This window comes from Atheta coriaria, unplaced genomic scaffold (genome assembly GCF_025399875.1).
Source record: "Atheta coriaria isolate IRGN ID8LTWV9N9 unplaced genomic scaffold, Caltech_Dcor_3.1 hic_scaffold_2_pilon, whole genome shotgun sequence".
NCBI lineage: Eukaryota > Metazoa > Arthropoda > Insecta > Coleoptera > Staphylinidae > Dalotia > Dalotia coriaria.
The window spans coordinates 1,189,044-1,201,055 of record NW_027045444.1 but is presented as its reverse complement, the minus strand read 5'-3'; the positions used below and the strand labels follow the sequence as shown (position 1 = coordinate 1,201,055).

The following is a 12,012-nucleotide window of genomic DNA, read 5'->3' as shown; positions in this document are numbered from 1 at the left end:
TTGTGTAATAGTGTATCAAAATTTGCTTTAAACTCGTTTTTAATAATAATTATCAAATGGCAAGCGTTTAATTAAAAGATTAACTCATATTTTATTAATTTATTCAACAAATTTCATTATTAAACTTTATAATGAAATAATATTTACTCCCAAGTGTATAAAGTATTATTTTACAAAAGTATAAAAGTAAAACTAACCTTAATTTTACTTTTATTAATATTTTTACATTAAAAAAACTTTTTCTTCTTTAATTTACTATTTTTATTTATTTTAGGCATCCTGAAAATAAAAGACCAAGGAATATTTACAACTTAACAACATCTGACCAATACAAAGTCTCATGGTATGACATAATCTACATCGGCAGGGATGTCATCCTTAATTCAATCCCTTTAAACTGGGTGGTGTGGTATCCGGGTGGAAGTATTAAAGGAAATAGATTTCAACACGATTGTACATTTTTTATTCAACATGTCCTGCCGTCAATTATCGTAGATAGCATTTTATGGATATTTAATCGACCACCAATGTAATGATTTTTAAATGAATTTTTCTAAAATTGGAAATGTTGACATTTAAATGTTGTGTTATTTTGTAGATTACTTCCGATTTATAGAAGAATACAGAAAGGATTTGAAATTTTAAAGTTTTATAATGGAAAACAATGGGATTTTAGTAATAAAGACTCAAGAGAGGCAATTGATAGTTTAAATCTTTATGAGAAACAGAAATATAACTTTCATATCACTAAATTTGATTATAAGGAATATTTTAGGGATTGTACTCTTTGTGCAAGGAGGTATATTTTAAAGGAAAGCGATGAGAGTATACCAAGGGCCAGGAAACATATGAAAATGTAAGTCAATTAATAAATTATAAAGTTTAAACATTAATTAAAGCAAAAATTAATAATAATCTTCATTGATTATTTTATTTTTATTCTGAAAAAATTAACAAAAATTATTTACTATCAAAATATCAACTTTTAATTTTTTTATAAAAATATTTTTATTTTATGTTTTTCATTTTTATTTTTAGGATGTATTACGTGGACAAAATTGTCGTGACATTTCTGTTATTTTGTATCATTACGATGCTATCAAAGTACATCTATAGGATATTATATTAGCCAAAGACAACAAGAAATCAAAACAAAAATAACTAAATCAATGACAACGTTTGTTTAACCTTCACCAGGATAATTCTCCTGGAATATATTTCTCGATCAGGCTTTCATAGTATGGCCAAAGTGCTTCAATGTCTGGTATTTTTGTACTTTTAGTGTACAAATCATATTTGCTAAAAAATATTTAAATTAGTTTCCTGCATATTATTTTAAATTGTATATGTTATAAATAGCGGTCTAAAAGTAAGAAATATTGATTTATTGTATTAATTATGCAATAACTTTTGAACCAATTATCGTATTGTTATTTATTTTTGGAAATATATTTTGTATTAAATTCTTAGTCAAAATGCATTTACCAAATATTGATAATATGATTAATTTGCATTTGAATTTAGCCGTAACTAGATATTATCAAAGAATATAACTTGATTTTTAAAAATCAATAATAAATTAATTCAAAAAGGTAATTTATAAATATTTATGGTAGTGAATGTAGAATTTAATGTAGAATGAGCTACTTAAAAATTTATGACACTGCCTCTAACCGTTTAAGTCTTATTTAATATTTAGTTAAACAAATCACAATTTTGTCACTTTTAGACCGTTATTCATAACATTTGAATATTCAAGGTACAATAAATATAAAATTAAACTTACTTAAACTTAAGCACCCATTCCTTCATCTCCTCATCCTTTTCATTAGTCAAATGTTGATAATCACCGCCAGTGTGCCACGGATAAAAACTATGAAATCTTATCATAGCCAGCGCTTCCTTTGGTAGAGTTGACTTGTTATGCTTCAACATATGATACAAGTACTCGTCGTGACCCCATGATAACAAAACATTTTCCAAACCACAGTTTTCCTTATACATTCCTAATTTGGTACTATTAACCAAAATAGAAAAATAAAAAAATTAATAGTAATAAAAATGATTTTTAAATTAAAATAATAATCATACTTGTATCTCGGATTAGTTCCATCAGGATTATTCCGAAAACTAGTATCTCTATACACGATACTATCAGCAAATTGACAACCAACGACAAAAGTGTCACCTACGACAGCCCATTGCGGTTCATCATGGAAAGCCATAACCTTTTAACATAAAAATATTGTAATTAAACAAAATGTGTATGTTTGTCTTCATTTCAAGCTTAAACCACTCAACCAATATTTATAAAATTTGGTACATATATAGATTAAACATTAAAAAAGAATATAGACTACTTTTAATTGCAAAAATAATATTTTTAAAGGGTAAAAATTTGATTAAAAGTTTAAATAGGGAATCATATACAGTGTTAGTTAAATTATTCAAACATAGGTGACGCTACTAAACACATACCTTTCCTAAATCATGAATCAACCCAGTCAAATGAAACCAATCCATGTCCGGATAATCTTCTCTTATTTTCTCCGCAGTTTGGAAAGCATGCACAATATTAGGCATATCCACATCCGGGTCACTCTCATCCACTAAGTCATTTAGCTTAATCAAAGCTTCCTTAACAGTCGCTTGATAATGATCAAATTTCAACCACAAAGCACGTTTTTCTATTTAAAACAAATAAAAACAAAATTTAATAAAAAATTATAAAATATAGAAAAAAAATTGTTTAAATTTACCTTTAACAAAATCAACAGTCTGATGTGTATGCATCAATTCATAGGTGCGTCGCACACGTTCCTTAATCGGATCGTTTTCGTCTATGGAATAATCCCGGAAATTGTCGAGTGGTTTATCCGCAAACTTCGCTTCCGGTCGATAAATCTGCGACGGATCAATCAACTCCGTCAATTCATTACGTTTCACTTCTAATAATCTCTAAAAACACCAAAACATAAATTAAAACTTCATCTTCTTATATTATTTAAACAAATGATTATGATTAATAACTAACCATGATTATTGTTAAGGAGACAAAGCACAAAACCAAACTGAATAATTTTAAGACAAATCAGAATATAAATTCAATATTTATCATCACATTTGTTTCTTCGAAGTTTATTTTTTGATAAAATACGTTTATCAATGTGATTTATATTCTGTCATAATAATTATAAACATTATGCTGATATAAACTATTTATCCAAAAGAATATATGACGTTTATTGATAAGAACAGTAAAGGTCATTGATTAGTTAAATATTAACTAATTATTTATAATAAAAAGTGCAGTATCATTATATTTCCACGTGATATAAACATTTTTCAATTTTTTTTTTTTTTGTTTTGTTTTATTTTGTTAAGTCAAGTTTCTCTACTTGACTTATCTTAAGTCAATGATTTCTGCGCGGATAAAATTCCACCTACTTTCACTTGACTTCAATGCTATTTTCGTGATTTTGCGTTTCTTTATGTTTTACTCACTCTCCTCTCCAGTTGGTAGACTCACTTGACTTAAGTTGAGTCAAGTCACCTTACACACACCTCACAGGCGTCATACAATACACACCACACAGTGATCTAATCTTCATCTATTTTAGTTTTATTCTATTCTGCGCAGTGCGCACACACTGTTGACTTAAGTCAGTTTACTCGTACTTAAGTCATATTACTTATTTTGGTATTGACGCCAACGTGAACCGATTGATATTGATACACCTGTTCAATCTAAAATTTAATAAAAGTGATTTTTATTGTAAAAGTAAAAATTGTTTGTGTTTTAAGAGTGAATTTGTGTTGTTTTTTGTTATTGTTATTAAAAATGATGTTGAAAGTGATTTTGTGCGCACTTTGTGCGATATCCTTGAGGAATTCTAATGTTTTTGTTGAAGCTGTGCCAACAGAGTATAAGATGAATGAACATAAAATCTACGAAGCTGGTAATTGTTTATAATAATTATTTAAACAAATTATAAGTAGTAGGTTAAGCTAAAATTAATTATTTTGTCATTGGTTGTGTTAATAAGCATTAACAATTTATCATTTTCGGTAAAATGTCAATTTAAACATTTTTCAAATATTTTTTTTCAAATTTTTTGAATTTTTGCTTTTTTTGTAGAATTGGTTGCAGTTTCTTCAACAGTTATTCCTTTACCGATCTATGAAGTCCACTCAAACCTTAAATTCCCAGGAAGAGATAAAGATAACAAAGAAGACAAAGAAATGAAACCTGTTGGACCATTATCTCTTATCACATCAAGTAAATATCAATTTTATATTTTCAATTTTTCAAAAAAAAATTTTTTTCTAAAAATACTTATTTTTAGGTAATAAAAAAGCACATTATCAAAAATTCAAATCCGACGATGTATCAACAGTAAAAAAATTACCATAAACAATAATAAAACAAAATTTAATCAATTTTTAACTAATTTATAAAAATAAAACCAAATCAATTAAAATTTAAATTAATTACAATTAAACACATAAAAAATACAAAAAAATATTAAATAAAACAGTATTCAATATTTATCTAGATGATTACACCTTCAAAGGACGAAAAACAGGACAAGAAGCGTAAATGAATAATTAATTGTCCACGTTGCTTACTCAAGTTAATAACGCTGTTAATTACTGAAAACATTCCCTTTGTTCCGGCCAGGATACACCAGAATACTTCTCTCCCCAAAACTCCTCCCAGGATCCTCCAGGACTTGTCAGGATGCTCGAAAACAAACAAAAATTGTTGGCGACGAGTATGATGCGATAATACACGTTTTCAATTCGAATGATCCTCATGATCCTTGATAAACTTGTGCATTGAACAAGGAGCCAGGATGGCCTAAGACAGCAGCAGCAGCTAATGAATAATGTAGATTAATTTAACAGCATGATAAATAATTGATGCGCGCGCTTCGGAAGCGCGCACAACTTTGCGCAATAATTAATTCGTCAGCGTTTGTTATTAAATTAAATAATAATGTACGTGAAATAAAAGGATGTTTACTAATGCCCTCGAGTGAGTTTTATTTTGACTGACTGACTTGCTAAAATATGCAAATTGACGCCGCGATGTGAGAGATGAGTTGATGCGACGGGAAATTCGCGGAGTAGGACGTGGGGTTTTGTTGGAATTTTATTAAATTAGTTGAGAATTATACTCAGATAAATTTTACATCGGTGAAGTGTAAAAAAGTTTGAAATTTTTGTTAAAAACCATAATTTTTTGAGGTTTTAAAAATTTTTTGCAAGAAAATTGATTATTTTAGGAAATAATTAATTACGCACGTATTAGTTTATGGAAATTTAAAATTTCAAAATATTTACAAAGATAAAGAGTGCATAAATTAGTGTACTAAAATTTATTAGTGTGACTATACAGAGTGTTTCATAATTTTGATTTTAATTTATAGTTTTTTAAATATAATTGTCACTAATTTTTATTTTACAACTAGTAACTAAAAGTTGTATAACTAATACAATTTTACTAACAAAATCAATTTTTTAAGAGGTAGTTATTAACGAATAAATTCTCTAATAAATTGTTTTTAAACTTTTAGCGTACTTTAAAGTGTTAATAAGTTATAAGCTTTCAAACTTTTGATACAACATATTTGAAATAAAAATTGTTTATTACAGAAAATAATTAATTACGGGCGTACTAATAATTCAAAATCAAAAATTTATAATATTTATAAAGCCAAATAGAGCCTTAATCAGTGTGCAAAAATTTGTTAATGTTACTATACAGGGTCTTCCAAAATATTTTTTTAAATTTCAATTTTGAAAAACGCAACTTTGCTTTTCATACTTTTTACAATTAGGAATTAAAATAGTCATAATTACTACAATTTTTACTACAAAATAAATTTATTCATAAATAGTCATCAACAATTAAAATATCTATCTACGTGATTTTAAATTTTTGATCTATCTTTAATCATTTTTTTTACAAAAATTGATTTTTTTATAAATCTATAAATAACGACCTAATAATAACTATTATTGAAACATACTTCTTACCACAATATAAACAAATAAATTACCTATAAAATAACAAAAAAATCAACTAAATACCATAAAAACTCAATAACTTATAAGCAATTTAATTCCACCAATAATTCCAGTATCTACTTACGTCAACTGTCAACAAACAAAACATAAAAAATTGTCTTTGTTTTCGGTCGCCGCCACAAACCACCCCTATCCACCCCTAGGGTGGACAGTCATTAGTCATTAGCATTACCATTATTACCATTACGCTCACCGATTGACTATCGAATCGTTTATTTATTCATCGGTGAGCGATGGTTCTTCCATTACCAAAACTACCCCCGTGCGCAAACAACCACCCCCAATATGTAATCCATACTCGTATTAATATCAGAATATCAATGTTTGATATTTCAGCACCGGCAACATACAGACTACATCTAATAATCATTATCATAATCATAATTTGAGATACAAAATTTGTAAATGTGTGAGGGCGGAGGGTGGAAGTTTGCTTCGCTTCGTCAATTTACGTATGAATATTTCATCGATGTGTTTTCGTATTTGTTCAATGTGCGCAACAAATTTATTTAATATGCAAACGTGAATAATTCATTAGTTTTTATTTGTACTTGTAGATGGCGTATACGTCAGTATAAAATGTGTATATTGGGTTGCATACCTACACATTGATGTTAACATAAATTTTTTGATTTAATCATCTTGTTTTGTTAGGTACACGCGCATCATTAGCAAATTACACGCTGGAAACATGTTTTGAGGGGATGATTTTAAGGGTGAATATGTAATATGCTTAAATTTATTACAAAAAATGTTTTTGTAGGTTATATTGTGTTGCGTTGGTAGCAAACATAATTTAAAATCGATTTTCTATTTAATTACCACAATCATCCCCTTCGGGTCATTTTCGGTCATTGTCGGTCACTTTCTCGATGGCCGGACCCAAGAATGCAATAAAACGACCACGACGGCCACAAATGACTAACCCTTTATTGGTCATTTTCATCCCTTATTTGCTACCCTCTATACTCCTGGTCTAAAACCGAAAATTTGCACATTTTCACGTTTTCGACATCATAACTTCCACAAAACTCTTAAAGGACCTTCGTACTTGCATCCCCTTTGGTCTAAGCACGACCGAAAGTCGTTATTGAACATTAACGGCCGGTTTTAATCGCCACTGGAGAAGAGTAATAAAATTTTCAATTTGCTCCTGGCCAGCAGAACTATTTTCCTATTTTTATCCCGCCAGGAAATAAATTAAATAAAATATAGAAAATTCAAACAATGAGTGACAATTTCACAATTAAATTTTTATTCCTACCCTCGAGCATTATTATTAATCAAAATTTATAAAAATTTATTTTTGGTGGGTTTTGTTTTTGAATTTGTGTTTTTGATACCTTCAAAAACTTAAACTTTATTTATTTCAGCGTCAGGACATCAAAGCAGCCTTTGATCCTGAAAATGGAAACGAGATAACAATTAACGTTTGATGCCGCGCGCACAACATCGGGATCAGGATCAGGATAGCAGTTTTCAGGAGGAAAACTGAAAGCGGTAAAAAATCTTACTTATTCCTAGATATAAGGAAAAAATATTAAATGTTTGCGTTGGAAGTATGAAACGAAAAGGACGAAAATGGATACAATAAGGTCTGTGGTATTAAAAAAAGAGGGAATACACGAGATGCGTCTTAGAGAGATTTGTGCAATCATGTGTGAGACGTTTTGATATTTTTACAGGGTCGTATTAATTAATTTTGATAAATTTTTGAGAATTTTTTAAAGGATGTGAGATTTTTGATTAGTTTTTGCTTGTAACTTCTAAACTATTAGTTGGAATTTAATTAATTTAGTGTCAAATTAAAGAGGATTAAATTGCTAATAAAATAGTGTTTTATACTAAGTGTTTAAAGAAAAGGATAAAAAGATTAGATTAAAAATACATTATTTTTGTTTTTGTCTTATAATTTGTTAATAAAATAAACAATGGTTTTATAATATACATCAAATTAAAGATAATTTAAAGGCAAATAAAATGGCATCGAAAAAAATGTGTTATCTTTAAAATTAACAAAGTTATCAAAGTTTAAAAACCAAATTTAATGACAAAAAAATATTTTTTTCGTTTTTTGTCGATACCAATTAAACTAATTAGTAAATTTATAAAAATTATACATAATATTAAAGTTAAATAAATTATCTATAAAATGACCTCAAATTTAAGCATTTTTATTAATAATTAAATAAGTTATCAAGCTTTTAAACTTTAATGTTTTACACTTTTTAAAATCTGTTAATTCCTTTACGTAAAATAATATCCCTATACATTTTAAAGCTTTGTTTGTGTGGTCCACCCCTGTGTGATTTTTTATAATCGTCAGTATGTGTGCGCCTGTAAACATTTGTTGCTATCAGCGGCAGTTTCCCGATTTTAATTGCGAACGGCGCCCGAGGCAACGCGCTCGCACAAACGCGAACACAACAAGCGCGCAATCCTCGGGAGCGGCAGCGGCGGCAACAGCTATAAGCACCCACACATTATATGTGTGTCTGTGTGTATATGTACGTGTTTGTGAATATATGTGGAGGCAGGCGGGGGCGTGTGTGCACGCGTGAGCATGTGCTCGATGTGCGTGCGCGCGTCTGTTTCTGATCGCGCGCTTAATTAATTTAACAATTTCCGAACGGCGACGCCGTCGGGGCCGGAAAGCCGGAATACGCCGGAATATGTTATGAGATGGGCGCGCACACAAAGGTGGAAATTGCCTGCGACAGGTACGCAAGGCATTGAATTTGATTTAAGTAGTGGAAATATAAGTTAATCACGAACAGAACGCAAAAATGAATTGAAAGTTTCGAGATGTATAACAGCCGCAATATTTGCTTTGAGGATAAGAGATTGTGTTCATTTGATAGCAAATTTAATTAGCTTTAAGAATATATCATAATATCAATGTTTTAGAATGTATAAACCATTGAAATGTTGAAAAAAGTAAAATATTGGAAAAATTTGTGATGGAAATCAAAACTCAAGTTTACCACTCTGTATCTTCTGAAGTAATTAAGATATCGTTGCAAAATGCACGTCATTTTATAAAGAATTTATTATAATTTTATAATACTAAATATAATATGCGATTTAGACAACCTGACTTATGTTAAACACTAATTTATGATTTGTGGAATTTGAACAATAGTGTTTAGTATAAATTGTAGTTTAATTTCAATTTATGAATAAACGACAAAACATAATACTATTTAGTAAGCAGAAACTGATAGATAATTTAATGAGCTTTAATTTGATGTATCATATGCATTGTTAATATAGATGAGTTGTTATTTAAACTAAGTTTAAACAAATTATGAATATTACCACCAATTTTTTTTATAAAACTTTAAATAACTATTTTTCTAATCAACGTATTACAAATATCTAAACAGAAACTGAAAGATAATTTATTTATCTATAACGTATTTATATATACGTTTATTCCAGGACCGTATCTTTAATATTTAAAAGTTACAGCGCTTTAAACATTTTTTAAAATCAAAATATCAAAAACTCAAATTGCTTCAATTGCCAGTAAATTACTGTTTGAATTAGACTTTTTTCTGTTCGTTAATAAAATTGCGTTAAACGATGACTGCAAACGATTTACATCCCTCGCAAAGGATGAGCCATTATCGTGACCATTAAATTCGAATTTTATTCGCATTCGAATTGCCCGAGTCGACTCACTCGCTCACCAATTAAGAATTATGAGCCGTTTTATTTCGCGCATAATCGCTGCAGAAAGCGGCGGTTTCAGTTTGCACAAATCTCCATTAATTTACGACACAATAATAAATAAAAATAAATAATCGTCAAAGTGGTTCCGTTTTTATTCCGGTTTTTATATGCAAAATACTAAAATTTGCGTGTTTTTTTTAAGTTTTTTAAGGATAATTTTGTTATCGATAAGGATAAACGATTTAAACGACATTGTAAAGATAAATAAATTTTCTATAAGAATATATTTTGAAATTGTCAATATTAATTTTTGAGAATATTTTAAAATTAAATTAAAATCAAAAATTATTTTATATCATAAAAATTTTTAAATTTCAAAGTCCTGTAAATCCTTAATCCTATAACAAAATAACTCGAATTTTTGGCATTACGTAGATAAAAATAATATCTATATGCTGATAATTTTTTGTTTTTGAATTCCTCCCCCAAACCGGATAAACCCCTAAAAATCATGAAAAAAGAGATAAAAATTATGTTTTTGCAACTTTGAAGCCTTGTAAATCTAATAAATAAACATAAAATTAGCAAAAAAATATATTAGTTGATAGATAAATTATCTCTCAATAAAATAAAATTTGAATCACATCCCTAACCCACCCCATTCTCTTGTAATCTCAAAAAAACACATAAAAATCATATTCACTCAAAAAATCCATACGCACCTACGAGTACAAATAATTTCTCTCATTTTTCATCCCATTATTAAAAATTCATCCCCCTGCAGCGATATGTGCTGATATGTAGCTGTCGTCTTTGTGTACGCTTCGGCGTGTCGTGTGTGCACACCCGCCACCGAATTCCGAATTCCTCGAGGGGCGGTGTTCGCTTCGATGTGTGTGGGGTTCGATTTCGTGCCCGCGGGCCATTTCACAGTCGTCGGCGCCCATCGACGCAATCACATTGTACGAGCGAGTAATAATATTATTGCCGGTGAGCGCATGTCCTGCAGGACGCAGGACTCTACAACTCCGTGAGTGGTGCCTGGTGTTTAGCCGGCGGCGAACGCAACGACCACTAAGCACGCCATGATAAATATTGTATGACATGAGTTTCGCCCTCCCCGCGCCGGAATGGACACTGAACGACAGTTTTCGTGCATGAAACTAAATTGCGGCTACAGTTTTACATCAACGCGTAGGTACTCACTCATTCATGTACTTTTAGACGGAAAAAAATGGAAAAATTGGTGAGTTTTAAAAGTTTTATTTTAGTTTTTTACTTATAAAAGCTATAATATTTGCATCATCTTGATTTTATATGATTAATAAAGAAATTCTCTTTGAAATGATGTATACCAATATATATTTCAAATTTTGCAACTTAATGTTATTTTACTTTTAAATTACAATTTAAATTTTTATTCAACTCCAATTATTGATTTTGGTTAGTTTTTTACTCATAAAATTTAAACTATTACAGTAATTTCTAAAAGGTGAAAAGGATTGTATTGCCAATTAAATTGTCTTTAAGATGATGTATATGACAACTTAATTCGTGTTTTAAAAATTAATAATAATTGAGTGTAAAATTAAGTCTTACAAATTTTTTTCGAAAATTGTTTTTTATTTTTATCACCCTGTAAATCACTAAATAATTAAATTAGGTCATTTTGTAAACTTGCAGTCGATAGAATATTAAATTATCTTTAATTTGACATACAACTTTTGTTGATATCAATGGTGTACAAACATTTTAATAGCATTCGAACACAATTTACTTTGCAGAACAAAAATATGAAAATTTTATATTTTTTAGTTTCTTTTTTTACTATTATTTTGTCAATAACTTTTTCATTTTTTAAGTAATTACAATTGTTCATACATCAAATAAAAGCTGATTAAATTTTCTATTAAACTGTTCTAATCAATTTTTAAAATTTATGTTCTGAATAAGTTTAAATTAATAACAAACTTGAAATTTTGATTTGATAAATTTTAAAAATTTTTATAAATCTTAATTTTATCGATTTTTTCAATAAATTATGCACTTTTTTAAATAAATTAAATTAAATTAGCATTTTGAATGTTTATAATTTATAGCACACCTCAACCACCCCCGCGTGGTAACAGGGGTGTGCCACGCGTCGATATATCATTAAAATTGCCAATTATCAATAACTTGCGCTCGATTTTTAACGAGCAAACGCTGCTCTCCTTTTCTTGCCTTTCATCCCTTCATCCCTGT

At 28.9% G+C, this 12,012-nt stretch overlaps 2 protein-coding genes across 2 annotated transcripts; one reads left to right on the top strand and one right to left on the bottom strand.

Moving 5' to 3' along the window:
- Positions 1-905: 905 nt before the first annotated feature.
- On the bottom strand, positions 906-3,169 carry Miox (Myo-inositol oxygenase). Its single transcript, XM_065317011.1, has 6 exons — positions 3,035-3,169; positions 2,760-2,958; positions 2,479-2,687; positions 2,092-2,228; positions 1,787-2,017; positions 906-1,299 (listed from the first exon to the last, which is right to left on the bottom strand). The coding sequence occupies exons 1-6, from the start codon at positions 3,035-3,037 to the stop codon at positions 1,191-1,193; spliced, it is 888 nt and encodes a 295-aa protein (XP_065173083.1). The 5' UTR covers positions 3,038-3,169; the 3' UTR covers positions 906-1,190.
- A 365-nt stretch (positions 3,170-3,534) lies between these two features.
- On the top strand, positions 3,535-5,033 carry LOC135803243 (uncharacterized). Its single transcript, XM_065316837.1, has 3 exons — positions 3,535-3,959; positions 4,139-4,279; positions 4,347-5,033. Exons 1-3 carry the CDS (start codon positions 3,842-3,844, stop codon positions 4,412-4,414), a joined length of 327 nt encoding a protein of 108 aa, XP_065172909.1. The 5' UTR covers positions 3,535-3,841; the 3' UTR covers positions 4,415-5,033.
- The last annotated feature ends 6,979 nt before the right edge of the window (positions 5,034-12,012 follow it).

Coding starts and splice junctions, on each gene's coding strand:
- Miox (XM_065317011.1), bottom strand. Junction 2,688..2,759: donor GACTGTTGATTTTGTTAAAG/GTAAATTTAAAC, acceptor TGTTTTAAATAG/AAAAACGTGCTTTGTGGTTG. Junction 1,300..1,786: donor GAATGGGTGCTTAAGTTTAA/GTAAGTTTAATT, acceptor AATATTTTTTAG/CAAATATGATTTGTACACTA.
- LOC135803243 (XM_065316837.1), top strand. CDS start 3,842: ATGATGTTGAAAGTGATTTTGTGCGCACTTTGTGCGATATCCTTGAGG. Junction 3,960..4,138: donor ACATAAAATCTACGAAGCTG/GTAATTGTTTAT, acceptor CTTTTTTTGTAG/AATTGGTTGCAGTTTCTTCA. Junction 4,280..4,346: donor ATTATCTCTTATCACATCAA/GTAAATATCAAT, acceptor ACTTATTTTTAG/GTAATAAAAAAGCACATTAT.